Below are 25,730 nucleotides of genomic sequence, written 5' to 3'. Positions count from 1 at the left end.
ATTACGGTCCCCATCACGGGGAAGCCAGATGGTCAGGATGAGAAAGAGGTGGGAAGATGTTACGGTGCTGCTTTGAGGATGGGAGCATGGAGCCATGGAGTAAGGAATGCAGGCAGCCTCTGGAAGCTACAAAATCAAGAGAATGGATTCTCTACGAGAGACTCCAGAAGGAACCAGCCCTGCTGGCACTTTGCCTTCAGGTCAGCAGAACTGATTTAGGACTCCTGACCTCCGGAACTGTCGGATAATAACTTTCTGCTGCTTCAAGCTTCTGAATTTGCAGTAACTTGTTCCAGCAGCAAAGGAAGCTAATAGAGCTCCCTACCTCTTCACCATCCCTCAGCGTGAGTCACAATTAAGCCAAGACCTTGCTGCCTGATGAAGAAGAGGGCCGGGATGGCAGGCAGTGGCTAGGACCCTCTCTCCTTTCCCTGAGGCCAGGTGGGCAGAAAGCCGCTGCACCTCTCCCGTCATCCAAGCACAAGACTGGTGGGAAAGGAGGCTCAGCGCCTGCCTCCCGGCGCCTCCCTGCCTCCTCCTGCTCCTGCCTCTACGTAGACACAGATGGTTACCAGGCAACTGGGCCTCTGCCTGAGTCTGTGGGCCAGATGTGGGAGGAGCGGGGTGTAACTCCACGACATGAAAATTTCATGAAATTCAAATTTCAGTGTTCACAAGTGAGGCTTTACTGGAACACAGCACGTGCATTTGTTCACGTACGAGGTAAGGCTGCTTCCGCAGGACAATGGGAGGGCTGAGACGTTCTGACATAGATCACAAAGCCTCAACCATTTACCGGGCTCTCTGCAGTAACAGGACAGCGACCCTGGCAACAGGGGTTATGTTTACAGCAGAGCTAACTGCTTTCAACAGTTCTCTCTGAGTACTTCCTGAATTTCATGTGACTCGGGTTGTTTGCTTTGCTGTTACGCCCCGTATTCCATATATCCTTGGCAAAACATAATCCCATTCCACACAAAGTGCAATGTTCAGACAAAAGATGTAAAAAGATCTAGGCCTTAACAGCATCATACCTTTTGATTAACTCTTTAATAACTTAAAACATCGGAAAAACACATACTGATTGAGATCTGAGTCTTGACAGGCTCAAGAAATACAAATTAATTGTTTTCAAAGAAAGAAATAATAACATAAACTTGTATTATAGTATCATTCTGGAGGCGATGACAGAAACACTTAGCTTTTACTGAGCATACCATGTACACAGACACCTTTCGGTATTTTACATTAAGCATTAGCTCTTAAAACTCACTGGTACTCGTGAAGGCTAAGGCCCTGGCTATTTAAGGGACGGCACCATCACAGACAACAGCGTCCATGTGTCTCGAGGTAGTTGTGACAGCTGCTTCTGGGCCAAGTTTTAGAGTCAGATAGTCCGGAGTCACGGAGAACCGTCCTGAACTCTGCGACTTACTAAGTGAGAGACTCTCGGACAAGTTCCTCAGCCTGGGTCACATTTTTTTCTTTTGTAAAAATGGCAGAATAGCAGCATACTATTTCTTGGGTTTGTTCTAAGGATTAAACAAGATACTGCCAGTCAAGGTCTTGGAACAAAGCCCTGGCGCTGAGGGCAGGCCCTTCGAAGCCGGCTTCCCGCCCACGAGGCTACAGAAGCACAAAGACGAGTTTGCCAGCCCGCAAAGTCCCTGTTCTAAGGCTCTCCCTCCCTCTGCCATCAACCAGAGGGCCTCCCTGCCTGGACAGGGACAGAGGAAACTAGCCTCTGGCCTGCTATTTCCAGCATACAAATACTTACGCTTTTTAAAAGTTAACTATTATTACCAAGATCATTATTGTTTCTGTCCATTTATCTGCAAATGGATGCCATGTTCAGTTCAGTCCTGAAATTAAACAATCCGAACTTTTGTTCCCTCTCCTTTGATCTAAAACATCTCATTAATCATACCCCAGCCTCAGGTATAAGACCGTCTGGGCAGCGCAGGGAGCCCCTCACTGGCTTCTGGACCAGCCCGGCTTCACCCATCACAGCAGTGACAGGGAGGCCTGGAGGCTCTGTCTACATGCAAGTCCAGGAAAGAAAAGTGAGCATGCTTTGTGGCTTCTGACTTCGTCTCAAGTAAAAAATTTTAATAAAAAGTAGATTCCTTACAATCGAAGGGGCAAGGAGCTCAGTTCTGGGAGGGCAGTGCAGCACGTCACAGGGCAGGAGCCGCGCAGGGCGGTCCCCCCGCTCACCGTGTGACTGCACTCAGCGTACGTTACAAAGTGGGTGGAAGCGGGGCTGGGGACGCCATACAATCTTAAGGAAATCTTAAGTAGGCCATCTTAGAAATTCACAAAGCACGCTCCTTGTTCAAAGTAAACACAGGAGCAATTAGTTAAAATACTAAAACTACTTAAAACATTTACAAGTAAGAAAAGTGAGGTCCCGAACTGCCTGTGCATTCAGGCAGGCAGAATCTGGGACCAAAGAATCAAAATCAAGTTCAAATCATTGTGCTACATAGAAAACCAAATACCTCAAAACACTATAAATACAAGCAAGGAGCCGAGATAACCCTAAGGGCACACATCCTGGCCTCATCTCAGAGTCTCCAAGGCCAAGCCCCGCAGAGCACTGCTCCCGGGGACACAAAGATGGCCTCCTCAGCACGGCGGGCGACTGTGACGCCAAAACCACTTCTGACAGATAAACACGTAAACGCGACACGACCGGCGTGCCGTCCACGAAGAAGTGCAACCGCAGGTAACGCGCAGCCACGGAGGATGGTACCTGATGGAGTTCTGGTTCACGGAACACTCTATGCACGCGTTGCGCAGACACCGGAAGCACTCCGTGATTAACTGCAGGCTGGAGGCCAGATGGTCCACCTGGGACGGGTCCCTGCAGGCCAGCTCAACGGCCTGAGAAGACTTCTTCAGGATATCCAGGACTCTCTGGAAGATGGTCCTGGGTGCCGTTTCTCTGGGGGTAAAAAAAGATAAAATTGTTACAGACCAGAAAAAAAGACTAATTTCCAAATGTCCATCTCAGAACACTGCTTGTACCTAACTCTGTGGGGACGCAGTCTAGGCCTACCTGTTCCAGCTCCTTAATTTACAACACGGAAGAGCCCCAAGACCAGGCGCTTAGCCAAGGCCCTGTTCTTACTGACCTTCCCCTGTATTACCCCATTTAACCTTCGCTTCAACCTTACGACGCCAATACCACCATCTCCATTTTAAAGACAGGGTAACAGTGTTAAAGGTGTTTAAGCAACTTGCCCACATCACTCAGCTAATCACTGGCGGAGCCGCGACCCCACCTCAGTGGCTTCAGTGCTCCCGCTCCCTGCAGCAACCCAAAGCCCCACTGAAGGTGACTGTTTCTGGATCTGCCCTTAATCAAAACCAAACATCTGCATTTCATGCTCTAGACAGGGACTATAACCATGTCCTCTGTCACCCACTAGGTGCCTAAAATTACGAGGAACAATATTCACGAAGGACTGCCCAGGGGGCAGATACATGATCCAATCTTAGATGCCGCGAAGCCAGCGACTGTGCTCTGAGCTTACATATGTTCAACCATGTAGGTGGGGGTGGGGTGGGGAGGAGACAGACAGAAACAAAGACAGAGAGACAGCCAGAGCAAGCTCTCCCCCGAGAGCATGGCCCTGGGGGGACAAGGAACCGCGCTGTCCTGCTGGCCTTCCCCCCGTGGCTGTCCCCCGGGGCACCTCCGTTCCCAGAGGCCTCTCGTGCCAGGGGCATCGCCTGCGCTGGCTCTCAGCCCACAGCAATGAAGATGAGAATTTTTGGGTGCGACATGGCACCTAAATGCAAGCCAATTTCCTCATTCCATGAACCCCCTGAAGAAACAAGCTGTTTTAATGACAGAAGGAAAACTGCTGCGTTAGACAACTGAAGAGATCCTCACAGATGAGTTCTGACCGCACGACTTCTCGGTTCTGCTCTCACTGTGGAGCCACAGCACTGCCCGTGTCACCCCTGGGCTGAGCCAGACCACACAGAACCTCCACACAGAACCGCCGCAGGCTGCTGGGCTTGCTCGGGCAGTGGGGACACCTCCCCCCTGGGCTTCAGGACCACACATGCTCGGGCTCCAAGTGCTGTCCTTTTATCTTAGGGGTGGATGCTGCAAGTCACATCAGTCACCGTGTTCTGCTCTCGGTCTTTGTCTCTAAGAAGCCTGGAGTCGAACCTCTGACCCACCTTTAACACTGCAATCCTCGGCGTGGCTCTGAGCACTAATCTTATTTCTCCTGTCTGGCTGTTCCCTTGTCTCCAACTTCCTCCCTTATCTTTATTTTATTTAATGGTATTTATTTTTTAAGGTACTTCAAATATGTTTCTGGAAAGAGGCAGCGTATAAATTAATCAATTAAAAACTGGGAAATCATGCATAAAATAATTTGTCCCCCCATCACCCCTCTAAATGTGGAGCGTGAAGCTTTGATTCAGAATTTCAGTGACTTGAGTGACCAAATAAAAACGTGAAAGCTCAAGGGCGCGGCATTAATCCTGCCTCAGTAACTGCATAAAGCAACGCGGAGTGACAGCCGCTCTCGGTGACGATATGCCATAAAAAGAATACTCGTGAGCACTTTCAAGACAGCTTTAAGGAGTACAGTCGGGCAGCAGGAAGTGTCCGCCTCCCCTCCTGAGTTCTTGTGACTGGACTAACAATAAAACTGACCCAAGACAGATTAACAGGAGGAAGAGAAAGGTAATTCACGTGCCCAGAGGTTTCATAGAAATGCGGCCTAAAAAGTGGACCAAAGCAGGCAGCTTTTATACTTTTTAGACAAAGAAACAATAAACTTGTGAGGAATTGGCAGAACAAAGAAACTCAGGCTTTGGGTGCTTAGTAGTGAAGCCTCTGGCCAGAGTTCGGACGTGGGGCAGTAAATTAAAGAAGTAACAAAGTTTGTGCGTCTGGGTTTCTCAGCCCCGAATTCACCTCTGGGCATCAGGGTGTCCTCCACCTCCAGGTGCAGGGAACACACCTCTCGCAGGGAGATGTACCGCCTGTTTTCAGGGAGGCAGAGGGACGGGTCAGAGCGTCCCTCTTGTGATAGCTCTTTCTTAAGTAATTTTAAGTAAAAAAAAAAATCAGTATGTCACGGAGGCAAATGTTGAGGAGGTCTGCTCTGGGCTCCAACAGCACTAAGTACAGTGCAGACCTTAATATGCTAAGAAAAAACCCAAGAGGTAAAACAATTCTGAAGAACGCCAAGAGTGATCATGATTTCTCCAACAAGGAGAAAACCCAATTACCTCCACGTGCCCCACTGGCATCAAGTGTGGTGGCATTTACTCCCTAATCTTACAGTCAGACAAAAGCAGAGCTGCACAGCTTCCACAACCTACAGCGCAGCCGCATGTTCCTACCAGGATGACTAAGAATGCGTGTTCACTCCTGGGGTAAGGACGCCAACGTGCTTTCTTCTGCAAGCTACCTCTCACGTGGGCGCCGCCGTCTTCCTGTACACGGTCTTCTCTGATGTCACTCTTTGAAATCCTAGCATCAAAACTGGTACCTTGCACATCAAAAGTCTGAAGTCAAATTATGGTAGACGACACAAAATTTTTAAAAACCACTATTCTTAGGAAAACTGGGTAACTGATATTCCAACCATAGAACGATCAGTAAGTTCATGAACTGTCCTGTGAATAACCCCCAATGTTACGTGTTAATCTGTCACACACACACCATGCTTTTCTCCTCTATTACACTTTAAGCCAAAAGAAAAATGGTTAACTGAACTAAAGTCAATCCAAAGATTCCTGAAATACAAGTAACCTCTAACAGCTACTGAAGAGTAATCAAGGCAGCGTTTATAGAGCACGTGGTAATTTATATTTGTGGTATAAAGAGAAAATAAATGAGGATTTTTTTTAAATGGCGGTACCAGCGATTGAACCCAGGACCTCGAGCATGCTAAGCACATCCTCCACCACTGCGCTCCACCCCCACCCTCTAACCTGGGACTGTGATCACTGCCATTTGTTGTCCCCGGGCCACACACCCATGGGTTCCTGAAACCACTGAGCACTTGCAGTCCTGCGTCTGCTCAAACCTACGGCCTCCACCAGACCGCCCTTCCACACCGCCCCCACCCAACTCGCTGCCTGGAAGAACCCGGCCTTTGGAAAACTCCCAGCCCTGGTCAAACTCCCTGGTCCTCAGAGTCCTCGGGGGACCACCTCCCACCTCTGTGCTCCTCTGGGACTCAGTCCATAAGAATGGAATAACACTTGTCGGGTCTGTCGCCCCAGCTGGACTATAGATCCAAAAAAAAAAAGAGAGATTTTATTTTCTTCCGTATCTCTAGGGCCCAGACTGGCATTCACTAATTGTATTTGTTCAACTCAAGTTTAAACAGTGATGAGAATATCGGCATATTCAGAGTGGCATCTCACTGCCTCCCTGACTCATTCCGTCACCCAGACACTAACTGAGCAGGGCTCTGAGGCAGGCCCAGGCCTGGCGTGGGCAGTGAAATCCGCGCACTTCGCGGCAGCGGCTGGAAAACACTGAGGCACCGGCGCAACATGTCCACTCCCAGTAAGAAATCCATACCTCCTGGACTCAGAAACTTGAAAAAATGGCCACATTTTAAGATGGAGATATCCTATGATTGGTATTTAAGAAACATCTACCTCTCCTTCCCCATAAAATGACATAATGGGTAAGCTTAAAGGGGGAGGCGGGGAGAGGGGTTGTAACCCAATTAATTATATTTTAAATTTCTTGAAAGCAGAGACTTTCTTAGATGTCTGTATCCCTCTATAAAAAGGGGGGGACCTCTTTCCTCCAGAGCCATATAATGAACAGCCACAGATTTTATTCACCATATTTTAATACAATATGATACATTAACAACTTCCATCAGATGAAGACCAAAAATAAGCTTTTCATTAACAGTAACCTCTATGAAAGCACGTACTTCTCTTCTAGACTTCTTCACCTTCTCTAGAGCCTTGACAGAAAGCTGTTTGGCACTACAGATCCAAAGCAGTCCTAACGTACTCTGTCTGCGAATTCCATGTTCACTGTCAAGACAGCACAGCTAAATATGTGTAATGATTAACGACAGTGAAACAGCCAGTGAAGATCAGTCAATGGTTCACATATTACAAATGTTATTAATAATAAAAACTGCTGTCATTGCTGCTTTAACCAAACTAACACAAAACATTCACAAAGACTTTAAAAAGCTTAGCTACTTCATTCACAGAGGTAGAAGGTACTTACAAGGACAATTAAAATTCAACCGCTAGACATCCCTTTTAGAGAGGAATGCATACCCTGCAGACAACACATAAATGCAATGTTACATTACAGAACAAAACAAGAGCCTTTGAGTTACACAAAAGGTAGAATTTCATTTCCTTCAAGTTGGAACAGATCTGTAGGTTTGATCCTGTTTGAGTAAAATTAAAGAAAACTGCCGGTGATTATACGCAGCAGGTTAGATGGGTCTAACGAACTACCTGTACATGCGTCCGACAGTTAACACACCAGGCGGGACCCCTGCTTGACAAGGAAACTAGCTGCCCGTCACTGGAACCTACAACTAAGACTTCCACACTTGTTAAAAGATTTATTCTAATACCTTAGATTTAATTAAAAATTGCCATATGTGGTCTAGAGTAGTTTAACCCCCGTCACTGAGAAAAAACTATTAAAACACACACAGGTTCAGAGACTAAAATAACAATCACTGGTTGTTATTTAAAGCCATAAACCCTGCTTACTGAGTTGACTGGGTTAGAGTGAATGAAAACAGAAAATAAAAACATTTCTATCTCCTACGAGAAACAGCCTAGGGCAAAAGTTTGAAATTTATCTTTGCAGCCCTCAAAACTCTCCTTTGGTGCTCTTTTCCCTTCATCTGTCACATGCAGGACTCTGGAGCTGTCCCTGGCAGCGAAGACCGATCCATCCTGCAGGGCTGGGAAGCCTCTCCTGTGAAGGCCGGGGGTAAGCAGCTCAGGCTCTGCGGACACGACGTGTCACCGCTGCTGCCGCGGACGACACCGCAACCCACCCGCCAACCTGTGTCCTGGGGACACTCTTTTCACAGACACCGAATTTAAAGTGCATGTAATTTTCGTGTCATGAAATTTTATTTATTTTCCCTCACCATTTAAAATGTAAAAATCATTCTTAACTCAAAAGCCATTAAAAAATAAAAAGGTGGTGGCTCAGATTTGGCCCATGGATCATAGTTTGGCGACCCTGGCTTTCAAGGGTTCCAAGTACCTAAGTCCTCTCCCCACCCCCCCCCAAAATCGCATGCTTCCCTCCTTCCCAGTGTCCTCACCACAGACAGAATCTGTCTCTCATTAGGACAGAGACAGAATCTCAAATCCATTATATCAAGTAAAGGAAGCTACAAGAAGGCGAAATGCACAGAAGTGGACAGTGTCCGGAGGAGAGCTGCGCACACAGGGAAACCTGAACAGCGGCGCCGGAACTGAAGGTCCTGGGGGACGGCCGGCCTGTTGGCTGGCCTGTTCTGGAGGGGCACTGGAACACCTGCCACCTGTACAGGGAAAAACTGGACTGGAGCCTCACTTGTAATCCTACGAAAAAAGTAGCCCCAGATGGATTTAGGAATACATGTTAGGCAAAACTACAAAGCTCTGGGAGAAAATACAAGGAGAATGCCTTTACATTCTTAGTTAGAGAAAGATTCTGCACATAAGAACTTCTTATGGACTTTATTAAGTGGGGAGGGGATAGCTCAGTGGTAGAGGACATGTTTAGCATGTCCTGGGTTCAATCCCCAGTACCTCCATTTAAAAAAAAAGAAGAACCTTCTCAAAAACCTTATTTAAAAAGTGGTATTTGAGCATAGAACTGAAGCTGGTGACGAAGCAAGCTACACAGCTTCCTGGGAGAAGAGCCTGGATGGAGGGCAGGGGGAGGCCCCCCGCACGTCACAGGGGCTTGTGGAAGCAGCCCGATGAGGTACTGGAAGAGCCAAAGGGCACAGGCTCCCGGCCCCTGAAAGGTCTTCGGCTTCCATCCTGCTGTGACGCAGGAAGGCTTCTGAGCAGGGGGCTGACATCATCTGACTTTCATTTTTAAAGCATCCCTCTGGCTATTCTGTAAAGGGCTGATCATAGCAGGGGGACGAAAAGACACCAGGACCACGGAGGAAGAGTGGCCACGGCAGACACGGTGAGCAGGGGTCAGATCCTGAATACATTCTCAAGAGGAGCCAGTAAGATCTGGTGACCAGTCATTTTGAGGGTGATCGGACAGGGGGTCAAGGATGGCTGAGCAACAAAGGAGCATCTGCCATTTGCGGAAACGGAGAAGACTGCTGCAGAGACATGTGGAGGACAGGGGAGTCGGGAGCTCAGTCCGAGATTTGTTAAACTAGAGGTGCCTCTTAGAAATACAAGCGGAAATGTGGAGCAGGCAGGTGAACTCACAAGTCTGAGGACAAGGAGAAAAGTCCAGCTGAAGAAAAACGACACCACAAACTTAAGGAGCGAAGCCACAGGACTGAGCGCAGCCACCAGGGGAGGACACGCGGGGCGGGGGAAGCAGCCCGAGGCCCGAGCTCTGGGACCTGGGGAGAGAGAACAGCCGGGAAGGCAGGAAGGGCTGGTGTCCGACAAGCCAGATGGAGAAAGCGTTTCAAGAGAGAAGCGACGGACTACATCCCACACAGCTGAGAGGTCGCGTAAGAGAAGGGTTTAAGGAGAAGACCAATGGATTTCACAGCGTGGAATGGCTTCAAGATAAACAAAAAACTGTAGTAGTGAATATAAAAACGTCTTAGAGAAGTTTTATTATAAATGGGAGCAGGAAAAAAAAAACCCACCACCCAAGAGGATGGGGGAGAGATTTTTCCTAGGATGGGGGCTAATTACAGCAGATCCACAAAATGATGAGAATAATCCTATAGGAATGTGTGCAAAAGGGAGTGGAATTTAGTGCAGACCTGAGAGGGGCTGGCATTCGGAGTGAGACTCTTCATCCCCTATAACAGAAGGGAAATTGCGGAGGCAGACACAGGGAGGTGGGCAGCGAGGGTGAGGGGAGTTCCTGGAAATTATCTCCTGGTTGCCCCTATTTTTCTCAGAAAAATAGGAAGCTGAGAACGAGGATGAGGGAGAGGCAATGGAGACTCAGGGAGAGCAAAAGGCACAGAAGAGGTGACGAGGGAAGCGGGGAATTACGGACTAGGGAACAGGAGGACGGCCAGGCAGGCCGACACACCTGCCCACGGCTAGTGACCGTCGGCTCACGGAAGCCCAGCCGGCACGGCTGTGAGGTCCTCTCCAGCCTTGCCCAGGCACTCAGGCGCAGATGCAAAGGGAACAGCAAGGTGGCTTTGACTGGAGAGGGAGCTTTACCAGGAAAGAACAGCAAAGTTGAGAGAAGAGGCCAGGGAACTCAGGATGCACGCGAGGAGATGCTTCATTACTCATCCCTAGGTCTGCACTGCATTTCAGAAGGGAAACGTGAACGTGAGGAACAAGCCGGGCAGTGAAGAGGCAGGAAGGAGCAGGAGCAGCACCTGCAGGTCCTGGTGGGGTTGAAGACTCGCTGGAGTAGGGGACCCAGAGACACAAGAAGACAGGCAGCCAGAGGGGGGCTGGAGGGCTGGGCTGTGGAGGGAGCGCAGCTGGAGTTCACAAGGCCCGGAGCACAGAAACAAAAGGCCGCGGTGATGACAGGATAATCTATGTAACACTAAAGTACCCAAGACTAAGACAGGAGAAGTAATGCGGAGCTAACAGTGAACTAGAGCTAAGCTCTTTAAGGAGCAGGTACGGTGACCACAGAGCATTTAACAGCAAAAGAAATTATACCCGCGCATACTCTGATGGTGAGAGAGGAGACGCTGGAGGGCTCGGGGAGGAAACGCTGCAAGAGCAGCAACGACAGGCACCGTCACACCTACACGCCTCCAAGCCCAGCAGCCCACTGCACACAGGAGAAGACAGCCCCCCACCCTGAAGACCTTCTGGGAAAGGTCTGTCCTCAGAAGTGAGCCATGTTTCACCAAGATCAAGATGATGGATGGACTGTTCAGAGGCCGAGGACATGGGAAATTTCACTGAGGGCACAGAGGAAGGGTTTTAAAAGATGATGTGTCATTTAGAATGACATTTCACTTAGAATGACATTCTCCAAGAGCATCCATGTTGCTGCAAATGGCATTATGTTGTCAGTTTTTATGGCTGAGTAGTATTCCACTGTATAAATATACCACATCTTCTTTATCCAGGAACCTGATGATGGACATTTAGGCTGTTCTAAGTGAAGCCAGAAAGAGAAAGAAAAATACCATATGAGATCGCTTATATGTGGAATCTAAAAAACAAAAACAAACAAACACAAACAAAGCGTAAATACAGGACAGAAATAGACTCATAGACAGAGAATACAGATTTGTGGTTGCTAGGGGGGCGGAGGGTGGGAAGGGATAGACTGGGATTTTAAAAATTGTAGAATAGATAAACAAGATTATACTGCATAGCACAGGGAAATATACACAAAATGTTATGGTAGCTCACAGAGAAAAAATGTGACAATGAGTGTGTATATGTCCATGTATGACTGAAAAATTATGCTGAACACTGGAATTTGACACAACATTGTAAAATGATTATAAATCAATAAAAAAAAGTTAAAAAAAAAAGATGACGTGTCAGAAAAGGATTCATACAAAGCCTGAAGGGAGTCAGAGAATAGCAGAAAACTGAGGAGTCTCCCATACAAAGTAAAAATATCAGCTTGTGAACGTCTAGCAGCCACCCTGTCGAGACGTGACTGTGAATGGCACTGAAACCACAGGTCAGCCTGGGGAGAAGTGACGTCTCTGTCACTGAGGTTTCCATTCATGTAATGGTATAAACATTGGTGTTTTCTCTAATGTCTTCTGATAAAGTTTTATAATATTCTCAGCGAGGATGATAGCCACTAACACTTAAGTTGTGCTTATTACGTGCCCAGCATTCTTCTCAGGAACATATATACACACACATATATATGACAGTAACCCCTCAGTGGCCATAATGAGTGCATCACATGCGTACAAATCGCCCTCTTAACTCTGATGTGACTTCTCTAGGCCTGGGGCCATCAGAGAGGTTGACTCAACCTAGAGTTAGTCCCAGGGTTCCTTTGCCTTTGAATGAGTGTCCTTGCCCACAGCCCAGTGGCCACACCCTTGGGCCCGGGGACCACTACAAAAGACTGTAAGAATGAAAGAGCTGAGAAACTCTCCTCTGAGGGCACCGGTGGTCACAATTCTAATCTTATTTATTTTGATTTGCTGGCTCAAACTTTTTCCTGTCTACTTTGTCCATTTAAGATAATTGAAGGTGAGGGGTGGCTCTCACTGACCACATCTGTGTTTTGAAGTTGAGTCAGAACACCTTACCAGACAGCTCCAGGCGGTATTCCAGCTCATGGCACAGGTAAAAATAAAGGCGCTGTCACCACTCTGCACAGTCCTTTTTATAGTGCAGCGTAATTGACGTTCTCTCTCAACAAAGCTGATCTGAATCATGCTTGAGTCAAGATAGCATATGGCATCCTTAGCTAAGCCGACGACTCGTGTGGGTTTTGGGGGTTTTTTTGTTTTGTTTCATTTTTTGTTTTTGTTTCTGGCGCAGCCAAAGACTTGCTGGCCGGAGGCTCAGTAATGTTTGGGGGAAACCTGCGTGAGTGTGTGTACATACAGACGGCGGGTTTATTTTTGAGTTCTGCACCATGTTGACCTCTGAAAGGCTCAGTCTACTCCCTTTATGAAAGTTAGTCAACAAATTAATGTAAGCAATTAGGAATACCAAGACATTTTTTATCTCTTGATATCATAACCATCTGTCGTATCTGACAATTTTTTCTCTCTTACTAGAGTCTTTCCTCTATGCTCTCACTTTGTATCTAATGACTCCAGAAAATTAAATATTTAAGGAAATAATAAAAACATCATCAAGTGCACATGATGTGCTAGGACTTAAAGCAGGTACTGAGAACCTAGAGGTAGATAAGAATCCTGCCCTCAGGTTGCTCTCATCCTTGTGGGACTGGCAGGTGATTAAGTGAAGTTCTCTGAGAGAGGGAAGTACTGCATGCGAAGGGGACCTCAGGGCAGAAGCATCTGGGTCAAGAAAGGTTTTCAGTAGGAGATGAAACAGTAATTCAAACAAGAGGAAACCAGGAGTGTGTGCATGGGCAAAGGAATGAAGTTATAAATTTAATATTACAGCACGTGAGCTATTCCTCCTTCGGTGGCCCAAAGTGAGCTAAAAACAGTCACTCATACTGTACCAGCTAAAGCTGCACCACTAAACACAGCGCGTGGCACACGGCAAACATGAAGTGATGAAATGAATGGCTCACAGGGTACACCAAATTAATAGCTTTTGAGTAATTACAGCAACTGTTACTGACTGGCTCTCTGCAGGACTAAGAGTGATTTTTTTCATTACAGCCATTGGCTCTTCATTGTTCTGTTCAGTTCAATATGTATTAAGCACCCAAAATGGACCAAGCACTGTACTAGAAGACACCATAAAGAAGACAGTCCCTGCCCTCAACACAGCCACAATCAAGTGGGGATAAAGATGTATAAAAGCCTGTTTCATTGTGCAAAGTGCGGCAAGGGAGGCGCTCACACTTCAGACTCTCCCCTCCATTCCAAACAAGGTAACCACATGTTCATTTTTTTAAATTATACAGCCCAATTTTAAAACAAGGTGAGTACCTCCACACACTGAAAACTGACTGGAAATACTTGGCTAAATCAGGTCTAAAACCAGAGTGGACCGGTTCAGAATGGCTAGAGGCTGTCTGCAGTTCAGCTCCAGCAGGATGACGGGGACCAGAAGCAGCCACCATGTCACACTCAGAGCTAGGACAGGACTCCTCCGCATCTGAAGAAAGAGGAAGAGCGCTGTGCTCAGTGCAGCCCTAGGCATCGGCTCGACGCACAGCTGTGTGCCTCCGACGTCAGGAGGAAGCCGAGAGAGCTTCACACACAGGATCTGGTCCAAGATGCTGGCCGGCTGGGTGACCAGGCAGAAACCCAATATCCCCAGTGGCACTCTGATATAAATCATCAACAGAAGATCTGACTTTAGGTTAGGGTCACTGGGGAAATACGTGGAAGAAAGCACAACATCCTTATACAGGGAAAGGAGAGCCCAGAAAGGGGGAAAATATAACAAATCTCTCAAGGTGAGTCAGCAAACTAAAACTTCAAAGCGAAAAATCCAACCCTCAGAAAAACTGGCCCCTTTCCTCCCACTCCCAGTCCCAACCCCACAACCCTGGACTGTGCTGGACTCAGCCCCAGGTCCAAGCAAAGGGCACTTCCATCAGGGAGCACAGAAAGGGACCTCGTGCACCTTAAACTAGATCTACAGAAAGAGAACCTGGAGATGCTCAAGCCAGTGACTCAGCAGGCAAAGGAGGAGTTACTACATCACTGGCACTGGGGGATTTGATGGGAGGTCTCTTGGTACCTCTGTGTCTAAGGATAACCAGAAACAGGCAACTGCAGCAACTACAGGCCGACAAGAGGAAGGCAACCAAGGGCTCGGACCTCCAGCATCAGAGGCGCGCTCCACGCCGGGGGAAAGCAAGGACATCCAGACTGGCGGGGGGGCAGGGAGAGGACCACTGCCACTTACAGACCCAGGACAGGCTGCAGCTCTGGGGACCGAGCTTACTGCACCGACACTCCAGGCGAGGCCGTTCCTCTCCTGATTCTGACCAGAGCCTGCAACAGTAATCCTGCTGTCTGCTGAGCACCATTCTGGACTCTCTACTAACAGCTCACCCTAATACCTACATCAACCCTACAAGGTAGACATTATTGTAACACCCATTCTACCAAGGAGAAAACTGAGGCTCAGAGAAGTTGAAAATATTTGCCAGTTCAGGCAGCTAGTAAGTTGCAGTACTTGGATTTGAAACTAGACCTAAGCCTTTTCCCCCTGAAATCCACTGAGTCCAAAAAAGGTATCAATATTTCACACTGGCACTTTCAGGGGTGAGGGGAAGAGCTCCCAAAACTCACATTTTTTTAAAAAAACTCAGTCACTGCATAAAAGCCCCACAGGGCCCTGTGTTATTCAGAGGTCACAAAAAGCAAAGGTCAACCCCACCCCCCAGGAGAGAGCTCAGGTCCCAAGCTAGTTAGACGTAAGATATATGACTGTCCCTGCAACGCAAGATCCCAGACCCCTCACACTGCAATTCTCGGGGGACAACAGGCTGAAGCGTCCAGTGCCACATTTCCTTCCCTCATCCTTCCACGATTACTTCTCCTGTTTTCTAGATTTGGTTTCAAGCATTTCATTCATTCGCCCATCACCTCAGCTCATCTCAGGCTCTGGAAACACAGAGAGCACTGTCTGGCACGGGTGAAAATGTGGAACAAAACCCAGTTAGCTCTGAGTATACTAAGAACACGAGATGTCCAATTCTTTTACAACTAAACCATTGCTTCACCAGTGGTAACTCTCAATTAGTGACAGAAAAGACTAGTGACATTTCCACCAAGTCCTCCAATCATGCTGGCTGAGATTTAGCTCAAGGTCTTCCGGGGGTGGCAAGAAGGATAATAATTTACACACAGAAAACTAAGATATAATTTGCCTACAGTGAAATATGCTGATCATAAATGCTGAACGGATTGTGTCAAATCCAGGCAACCATTATTCCCGTCTAGACAGAGCATGTTTCCTTTACTCCAGCAAATTCCCTCATACTCCTTTCCAGGCAACCCCAGCCTCCTCTGACAACCACCGCTCATGTCTGCATCACCGCTGACCAGCTCTGCCCGCTGCAGAGCCCCATGGAATCATACTGTATGTACTCTTTGTCTGGCTGATTTCGTTCAATATGCTTCAATATCTGTCCACACTGTCTTGTACACTGGTGGGTCACGCACTTCAGTTACCAGGCAGTTTTAGCCATTCTCCCACTGGTGGACATCTGAGCATCTGAGCTGTTTCTAGTGTCTGGCTGTTATCAACTCTTTTATAAGTCTTTTGTGGACGTACGTCCTAGGGTAAATACTGAGGGTCACAGGCAGGGGTACATTTACTTTACAGAAAAACTACCAAAATGTTTCCCAAAGCAGCTGCACCACTGACACTCCCACCAGCAAAGTACCAGAGCTAGCAGTTGCACCACACCTTCGCCAAGATTTGGTGCTGTGAGTCGTTCTAATCCTAGCCGTTCTAACGAGTATCCAGAGGTTTGTCATTATGCTTTTGCTTGTTTATCACAGCTTTATTGAGATGTAATTAGCATACTACTCATTTAAACTATATAATTCGATGGATTTTGGTATATTACATTTTAACACGTTGATCACCTCATCACCCAAGTGTGGGTGACAGCTGTGTTTCCTCAGAGGTAACCAACCCACAGTGGGCAATCAACGTGTTAACAGTGGTAAAATATGTATGTAACAAAATTCACCATTTTTAAGTGTAGAATTCAGGGGCTTTAATTACATTCACAATGTTGTACAACCACCATTCACTACTAATTCCAAAAGCTTTTTAATCCCCCAAACAGAAACTCTGTAACCACTGAACAACTCCTCCCCCCCCCATCCCTGGTAACCGCTAATCTTTCCTTTTCTATGAATCTGCCTATTCAAAGTACTTCATATAAATGGAATCATACGGTATTTGTCCTTTTACATCTGGTTTCTCTCACTTAGCGTGTTTTCAAGGTTCACCCAGTGTTGCGTGTATCAGTTACTTCATTCCTTTTACGGCTAAACAATATTCCACTGTATGTCCTTACCACTTTTGTTTACCCATTGTCTGTTGATGGACATCAGGGCTGTTCCCATCTTCTGGCTAATGTGAATAATGCTATAGTGAACAGTGGCACCCAAGTATCTGAGTCCCTGCTTTCAATCTCTCGGGTACATACCTAAGAATGGAACTGCTAGGTCATATTCTATGTTCAGCTTTTTTAGGTGCCACCAAACTGTTTTCCATAGCAACTGAGCCATTTCACACCCCACCAGCAATATACAAGGGTTCCAATTTCTTCACATCCTCACCAACACTTACTTCCTTTTATTTTTAGTTTTTTGGTAATAGCCATCCTAAGAGCATACAGTGGTATCTTGTTTTAATTTGCATTTTCTTAATGATTAAAGATGTTGAGTACTTTATCATGTTTGGTGTGTCTGGTGGCCATTTATGCATCTTCCTTTGTAAGCACAGAAGTTTTCTGTCCAATTTTTTAACCCGGTTATCTTTTTACTATTGAGTTGCAGGAGCACTTTATATGTTCTAAGCAAATCCTTGGTCAGATACATGTACTGAAATACTTTCAGTCTATGGCCTGCCTTTTTCATTTTCTTAATGATGTCTTCTGATGAAAAGTTTTTTAATTTGATAAAGTCTAATCTGATAATCAATTTTTTTCTTGCATGGTTAGTGTTATCTGTGTCCTGGATAAGAAACGTTTGCCCATACTCAAAATCACAAAGATATTCAGCCATATTACAAACCTTGTATAGTTTCAGCTTTTATGCCTAGGTCTACAATCCGTGTTGAAGTATTTTTTGTGAATGGTACAAGGTGTGGGTCGAAGTTCATTTTATTCTAATTAGATACCAAGTTGTTATACCACCATCTGTTGAAAGAAATAGGTTTTTTTTTATTGAAGTAGTCAGTTTACAACATTGTGTCAATTTCTGGTGTACAGCACAATGCTTCAGTCATACATAAATATACGTATGTTCACTTTCATATTCTTTTTCACCAATACTATAAGATATCAAATATATTTATTTCCCTGCGCTACACAGTCTAAACTTGTAGTTTATCTATTTTATATATACCAGTGTCTGCAAATCTCAAACTCCCAATTTATTCCTTCCCACCCTCTTCCCTCCTGGTAACCACAGGTTTGTTTTCTGTATCTGTGAGTCTGTTTCTGTTTTATAAATAAGTTCATTTGTCTTTTTTCAGATTCCACATATGAGTGATAGCATACGGTGTCTTTCTTTTTCTTTCTGGCTTACTTAGACTTAGAATGACATTCTCCAGGGCCATCAATGTTGATGCAAATGGCATTATTTTATTATTTTCATGGCTGAGTAGTATTCCATTATATAACTATACCACATTTTCTTTATCCAGTCATCTGTCGATGGACATTTAGGTTGTTTCCACGTCTTGGCTATTGTTAACAGTGCTGCTGTGAACACTGGGGTGCAGGTGTCTTTTTGAATTAAGGTTCCCTCTGGACATATGCCCAGGAGCGGGTTTGCCAGATCATATGGTAAGTCTATTTTTAGTCTTTTGAAGAATCTCCATACTGTTTCCACAATGGCTGTACCAAACTACATTCTCACCAACAGTGTAGGAGGGTTCCCTTTTCTCCACATCCTCTCCAGCATTTATCCTTTCTGGACTTTTGAATTATGGCCATTCTGACCGGTGTGAGGTGATACCTCATTTTAAGAAATAAGTTTTAAACTGATCTTGGTTTAGAGTTTGCAAATATTTTGCAAAGGGAAGATATCTGGAAATGGCCTTAACATTCCTCACACAACACTCAGCATGCAATAAAAGACAGGACCAAATGACTGAACACAAGAAGACAAAAACTGGCAATACATATTTATCAGGCACTTTCTCTAAAATGACAATAATTCATGTGCTTAAGGTAAATAACAAAATGAACTTTCAACAGAGTAATTCATTAAAAACATAAATAAATTCTACAATAACTCAAAAATATAACAGAAACTAAGAACACAATAGATGACAGCAGATTAGACAAAGTAGAAAAGAGAAGGGAACTAGAAGGGCGATTAGCAGAAAATTTTCAAACAGAAGCTCAGACAGAATGGGAAATACAGAAAGGAGGCTATGAAACATGTAAAACATAGTGGAAGGTTTAACATATGTGTAATTGGAGTCCCTGAAAGAAGGGAAAGAATGGGAGAGAAGCCGTATTTGAAGAAATACTGGCTGACAATTTCCCAAATTGTTCAAAGACATCCAGTTCAAGAAGTATTATCCTAACAGGTAATTGTAAAAAAGCTAACCATCTCTGTCCTCATGGGCCTTCCATTCTGGAAGGAGGCACAGAATAAATAAGACACCACTCAATGATTACATAGTATGTTAGAACGTGCTTTCTTAAAAAAAAAAAAAGGACAATAGAGCTTATAGGATATAAAGGGGTTCAGAAGTATGGAGGGAAGTATCTGCACTATTACACAGGAACACAGAGCCTGGAAGAAAGTAATCAGAAAAATACCTTTGACTAAAGACAGATTAAAGAGAAAAAAGAAGCCACGCTGACAGACTCTTTTAAAAAGTTATTATCTACATGAGTATGGAAGAAAAAGACCAAGCACGCGCCGCTGAGTAGTAAGTTATGCAAATAGCTGCAATTCCACAAGAATTTGTTAAACATCTTCAATTATCAGACTGACTGCGGTGCTAGGGATACAGGGAGTGTGATGCACTCACTTTACTCAAGGAGCTTATCTGACGGAAGAGCAATGAGGTATCAGTTTAAGTGTGAAAAGAATTTACAGAAAGTAGCATCCAAATGTTACTATTCTTTCTCAAATACTCAAGAACCAGAACATAATCTTCCTACACAAAAAAATAAATTATAGAGTAGCATTAGTCAAAAGAACTTTTGGTAATGATGGAAATACTCTGTATCTGCATGGTCCAGTAAGGTAACCACTAGCCACATGTGGCTACAGAGTAGTTAAAATGTGGCTGGTCCAAGGAAGAAATGTAATTATTAATTTTACTTATTGCTAATTAATTTAAACAGCCACATGAAGCGACTGGTTACACGGACACTGGAGGTACACAGTATGACAACCAATCTCACCTGGCTCTACACTTCAATAGGGGGGGTCTGGGTACATCATTAGCAAAAATGATGTAGAAATATCCTAAGGATAGCTAAAGGACTGGAAAATAAAGCCTCCAGGAAAAGGGTGAAAACAGAATTTTTAGTGTATTTATATCTTACTTTCCTCCAGAATGAATTTAACAGGACTTGTAAAGACTCACAGCACAGCAAGAAAAATTGTTTGTTAAATAAATGGAGATATGTATATTAAACAAATGATATTAAACAAATTTAAAATTATTATGAAAAAATTAAAATTTAAGAATTAAAATAATTTTTAAAAACTTGAGAAAAAATGCAGATGTGTATTAAACAAAAGGTATAAGACAAATTTAAAACTATTAAGAAAAAGAATTACCTTCCACAGAGAAGAAATAGCTCACAGTATCTTAATACTGATATTTTCTGACCATAATTAATTTTTATGGATTTTAGCAGTTAAGACACTATTTCCCATTACATTCTATAATATGAGTTTAATCGAAAGGAAGAAAATTTTAGATTGATATAGTAATGATCTATTGCTATATAACAAACTACCCCCAAACGTAGTACTTTAAAACAATCACATGTGTGGTCTCACACAGGCCAGAGGGTCAGGAATCTGAGTGGAGTGGTTCTGGCTCAGGGTCGCTCACGAGGGGGACACAGCTGAAGTGGACGGGGACTGAGAGGATCTGCTTCCAGGGCGGTGCATCACATGACCACTGGCAGGAGGCCTCAATCCCTCAGCATGCAGATTTCTCTACGTGGGTGCCTGAGTGCCCCCATGACATGGCAGCTGGCTCTGTTGGAGCGAGTGATCCAAGAGGAAAGCAAAGAGGGAGCTGCAGTGCCTTTTACATCTCAGAAGTCACAATGTCACTTCCCCCAAGCCTATTATTTAAAAGCAAGCCACTAAGTTCAGCCCACACTCAAGCAGAGAAGAATCCTTTTGTTCCATCACTTACTTACTTTTGCTTTGTCTGGTGTCTTTCTATTTGCTACCCTGAGGCTGCATTTTGCTTCACTTTCTGTCCCACCCAGCTCCTGGCACCTTGGCCCATCTTCCCTTCCCTCCAGGTCCATCTGCACTGAATGGATCCTCTCAGAGCAGCTGGACTCTGGTCCAAACCCCATGAGACCCCTCTGAGGGACACTAGTGAATCCCCAAAGTCAGCATACAGTCCCTTTGCATATATTGTTCTTTCTAATTAGCCCTCTCACCTGTAGGCCATGCAGCCAAAGTAACCCAATGGCCCTTCCTGGCCCACCAATCTATACATCAGATCCACAAGCTCCCTTGTGCCACTAACTCTTCTAGACTGGACCCCTGTTACAATTCGTTTACACGGCAATTACGCTAACATGCTTAAAAAAAGGGATGTCACACTTATCTTTGCACCTTCAGCCCCTACAAAGAACCTGTTTCAGAGCAGATGTTCAGTAAAGGCTGATGACTGATCTCTGACTAAAGGAAGAGTCCACCATGGTAAAGACATGCCAAAGCATTAACTCAATCAATACACCTCCCAGGGGTATCATATCAATTAACATATCTCCCCAAAAGCCCAAAGAGCAGGGCCCTGGGCTCTTAGCACTTTCAACAGCTCAGTGCTTCCTATTGTGATAGGAGGCAGAAATGCTCAGACCAAAAGGTCCCTCTATGGACCATCTGGACCAACTCCCTTTCTTCTATGCTCCCTCTGCTCTTTGTGCAATTTCCCATGACTGTATAATCATCTGCTGTCTCCCCAGAATAGGGCTTCCCAGGAAAGGACTTTTCATTTTTCAGCTGCATCGCCTGGCACAAAACCTGGCACATGGGAGATCACCCACAAATGTATTAAATAATAACAGTATCAGCTAATATTTATTTAGTACTATGTATCAGGTATCCATCAAGCATTTAATACACATTATCTCATTTAATCCTTACAAATAATCTCACCAGGAAGGTACTGTCCAACATTTTTCCTATTAAATAGACGTGGAAACTGAGGCCCAGAGAAGACTAGGACAAAATCAAACAAGCATTGACTGAGATTGTCACATACTTTAAATTTTCAGATGCTTTATTTCATTTATTCCTCTGTACAATTCAGCAATAAAATTATGTATTATACTCCCATTTTCAGGCAAGAAATCTAAGGCTTGGAGAAACTGCACAATAAGGCACAGCTTGTAAAGCCAGGAACCAAGTCCAGGTCCGTCAGGCTCCTGGGTACCTTTTACAATGGCTATCTGGCCCTTCAGCGGCAGAATCAGGATTGAAGTGGCGCTGCCACCACTGGAAATGGCAAAGCCTGGGCTGACAGTCAGGCAGAATGGAGTGCCAATCTTAGTCTCACAGATGGGAAATGGTGTTCACGCCACGTCCCACCTTGCACATCCGTAGCGTGTCTCTCGCCCACCAGCACACTCTCGCCCACCATCTGACTCTGGGGCCTGTCAGTCGGCTCCCAGCCAGGGCCTCCGAGAGGACCCTGCACGTTACAGGTGCGCCATCAACGCGTGCTCAGCTAACAAAACACGCATAACGTGGCGGAAAGCTCCCATGTATCCGTCCCCTTCCCGCGCCCGACTTCACAACTGTACTAGCGAGCAGGGAGCAGGTGTCAACCCCCAGGGCGCCTCGGGGACCCGCGCGGGAGGACGTGGGCCTGGCATCGGCGGCCCGGGGCCCCCCCGGGCGGCGCGCGGAGGCCTCCACCCCGCGGCCATCCGGGAGGAGGGGGCGGGCCTCTGCACCGCCGGGCCGCGCCGGGCGCCCCCTTCCCCGCACCGCTCCCGCAGCCGGGCCGCCCCCGACGCTCGCGCCGCCCGGGCCGTTACCGATTCCGCTGCTCTTTGAAGAGCGCCGTCAGCGCGCGCAGAGCCTCCAGGTCCTGGATGGGCGCGGGCACCATGACGCCGGACAGCCTGGCGGGCGGCGGCCTGGGCGCGGCCATCTTGCCGCTCGCAGCTCGGGCCGAGCGGGCGACGACGAGGAGCAGGAGGAGGAGCAGCAGCAGGGAAAGCAGGAGGGGGAGGGGCGCCCGCAGCCTCCGGACGCCGCCGCCGCCGCCGCCTCAGTGCCACTGCAGCCGCGGCCGGGGCGGGAGGGCGCGAGGGCACGCGGCCGGGAGGGCCTCGGGCCGGAGGACGCGACGGCGCGGCGAGGGGAGGGGGCGCGGGCGGAAGTCCCGCCTGCAGGGAGGGGGCGCCGGCCGGAAGTTCGGCCTGAGAGGAGGGGGCGCGGGCGGAAGTTGTGTGTGAGGGGGCGGGGACGCCAGGAGGGTGTGGGATCCCAGAGGAGAAGTCGGCAGGGGGTTTGGGGGACAGGTTCACCCTGAGGGGCGAGATGCGGGCAGGGGGTCTCGACGGCAGTGGGTTTGGGGGGCAGGTTCATCCTAAGAGGGGAGATGCGGGCAGAGGGTGTCTCGACGGGAGGGTGTTTGGGGGACAGGGTCACCCTGAGAGGGGAGATGAGCGGGGGAGATCTCGACGGTTTACCCTGAGAGGAGACATGCAGGCCTGGGAGGTCTCGACAGGAGGGGTTTGGGGGTACAGGTTCACCCTGAGGGACGAGATGCTGGCAGGCGGGTTCTGGACGGGGGTGGGGGTTGGAGGAAGGGAGAGGAGCCCTGCAGAGCCGCCCCACCCCCACCCCCCCACCTCTAAGAGAAGGCTGAAGACCTGGATCGTGGGGTGGACTGGACTGATCAGTGCACATACCCACCCATTGGAGGCTGGAGCCATCTCACCAGCGTGCAAGTCTCAGACCCTGGAAGCTCAATTCCCAGCACTTAGCAATCATTTACTGTTGCTGACAGATCATTTACCAGGCCTGCTTGGGGTGAGAATACATTGCTCCAGCTCATCTAGGGCTTAATATATGATTAGAAGTCAAAGAGCTAAGTTCCACAAGAATTGTGTCTTTCTAAAGGGAAATGAGTGTATTTTATAGGACTCAGAGAAGGCTTCTCTGGGCTTTTGATAATTCACGTATGTTCTTTCCACTTCCCTTTATCATGTCAATAAGCAGTGGTGCCAAGCCCATGGCCCCTCAGTATCCACGCGGAATTGGTTCCAGGGCACCCAAGTCCCATAGTCAGCCCTCCGAATCCGAGGATGTGGAACCTGAGGGCCGACTATATAAAGATCAGTAAGAGCTGATCTGAACCCTGAAGGAACTCAAAGTCTATTGGGAGAGAGAGAGAAAAATAACAGTGCAGTTGATAACTGCTGTGATAGAGGGCTGTACAAATGGCTGTGGCAACCACTTAAAATGCATAAATACGTCCCCTCCATTTCGATTTGAGGAATAGGAGTGTGTTTATAAGACAGTGCTCTTGATGTTCTTAGCCAAATAAAATCTAGAGACCCGATAAACACCAGCAGCAGAACTGAAACGTAAACAGCAAGTTACCTGATATTGTAATTCAGCCTTACCTATTTGTTCATTCCACAAATATTTCCATGTATCTACTATATGCTGGGCATTAGATCACCTAGCAGTGCTCAAGACCATTCAAAATGCCTAACAATCCTTAGCAGGGCAAAATCTCCTAATTTTTCCCCGAGGAACAGGGAATAATAAAATGTGTCATCAGGAATCAAGATCTTACCCCTTAGCTTCCTATCCTTAATTGTAAAACAAAAGTAACTACTCTGATTCTTCCAGAAAACATTTCCTGTAATATTCAAGTTCATTGCCTGGAATATTGCAGTATGAACCTGATTGCTCTCTTTGCTTCTTCTCTTGCCTCCCTGCAGTCTAGATCCTGTAAAAATGTAAGTCAACATTTCACTTTGCTCAAAATCCTCTGAAGAATTTCCATTTCGCAAAAGCCAGAGTTCTTCCAATGGAAAAGCCCCTAAATAGTCTGCCTCCCTCCTCCTCCCCCTATTCTGATCCTCCTCCATTGTGCTTCCACCACCCCAGCCTCCTTGTACTCCAACAGGGGAGGTTCCCTCCTGCCTCAGGACTTTGCACATGCTGTTCCTTTTGCGTGGAACACCTTCAGTGCACTCCCAGCAGATACTTGTGTGGTTTACTTCCTTACTTCCTTCATCTGCTCAAAAGATCTCTTAATGAGTTTCCCTTATCAGTCTTTGAAATTGTAACACACCACCCAAATTCCTTATCTTTGAGGATTTTCTCCATAGCCCTTAACACTCTATATCATATCGTTTACTTACCTATTTATTTATTGTTACTTGATCTATTTTGTTTACTGCCAGAATGTTTAAGCTCCATAAGGACAGATTTTTGTCTGTTTTTTTCAACTTCATCTTCGGCATCTAGAAAACAACTGACTATGTAGTAATTGCTCAATAAAATTAGTTAAATTAATAAACAAAGAATTTTTTAAGATATATTTTCAGAAAGGAGAAAGAAAACAACATGCTTCCAGAAGAAGGCCAACAATCCAAAAAATACAAGAAAGAGGAAGGATGGAAAACAGGAAGAAAAAAATTGTAAAGAAGAAGATTAAAAGAGAAATAGAGACATAAATAGGACAGACTAGAAGTATGAGTGAGTATGAGAAACAAAAGGATATTATGTTGGTCAGACAGGGGGGTGTTATTGACCACCTGAAATTGACTAGAGGATTTCGACCTTGGCTGAATTGACAGAACTAAGTTAATATTTCACTTGGGCTAAATGGCATTTTTAAATGTTATATAACTATGCCTTAGGATGAACACAGCACTATGTTGATGTCTGTGAATTAAACTTCAGATGAAATTTGTGATAGAAGTTTGTCTTGAGCCCACTGGAGAAGAACTACATCAGCTATGATTCAATAATCAAGGAGTGAAAATAAACAAAAGGAAAGGAAAAAGAAAGAGAGGGAAAGGAAAGCAAGGG

General features: G+C 46.1%; 1 protein-coding gene across 2 annotated transcripts in view; it reads right to left on the bottom strand.

Moving 5' to 3' along the window:
- ATXN10 (ataxin 10) overlaps positions 1-23,056 on the bottom strand; it is a 146,150-nt gene extending 123,094 nt beyond the window's left edge. For both annotated transcript variants that reach the window (XM_031673669.2, XM_072973693.1), the window contains exons 1-2: positions 22,709-23,056; positions 2,756-2,947 (exon numbers count right to left, since the gene is read on the bottom strand). In XM_031673669.2, coding sequence (XP_031529529.1) covers positions 2,756-2,947; positions 22,709-22,824 — 308 coding nt within the window. In that variant the 5' untranslated portion in view covers positions 22,825-23,056. The remainder of the gene's footprint in view (positions 1-2,755; positions 2,948-22,708) is intronic.
- Between the last annotated feature and the right edge of the window lie 2,674 nt (positions 23,057-25,730).

Source organism: Vicugna pacos, chromosome 12, assembly GCF_048564905.1.
Source record: "Vicugna pacos chromosome 12, VicPac4, whole genome shotgun sequence".
Classification (NCBI taxonomy): Eukaryota; Metazoa; Chordata; class Mammalia; order Artiodactyla; family Camelidae; genus Vicugna; species Vicugna pacos.
This window is presented reverse-complemented; position numbering and strand designations above follow the sequence as displayed.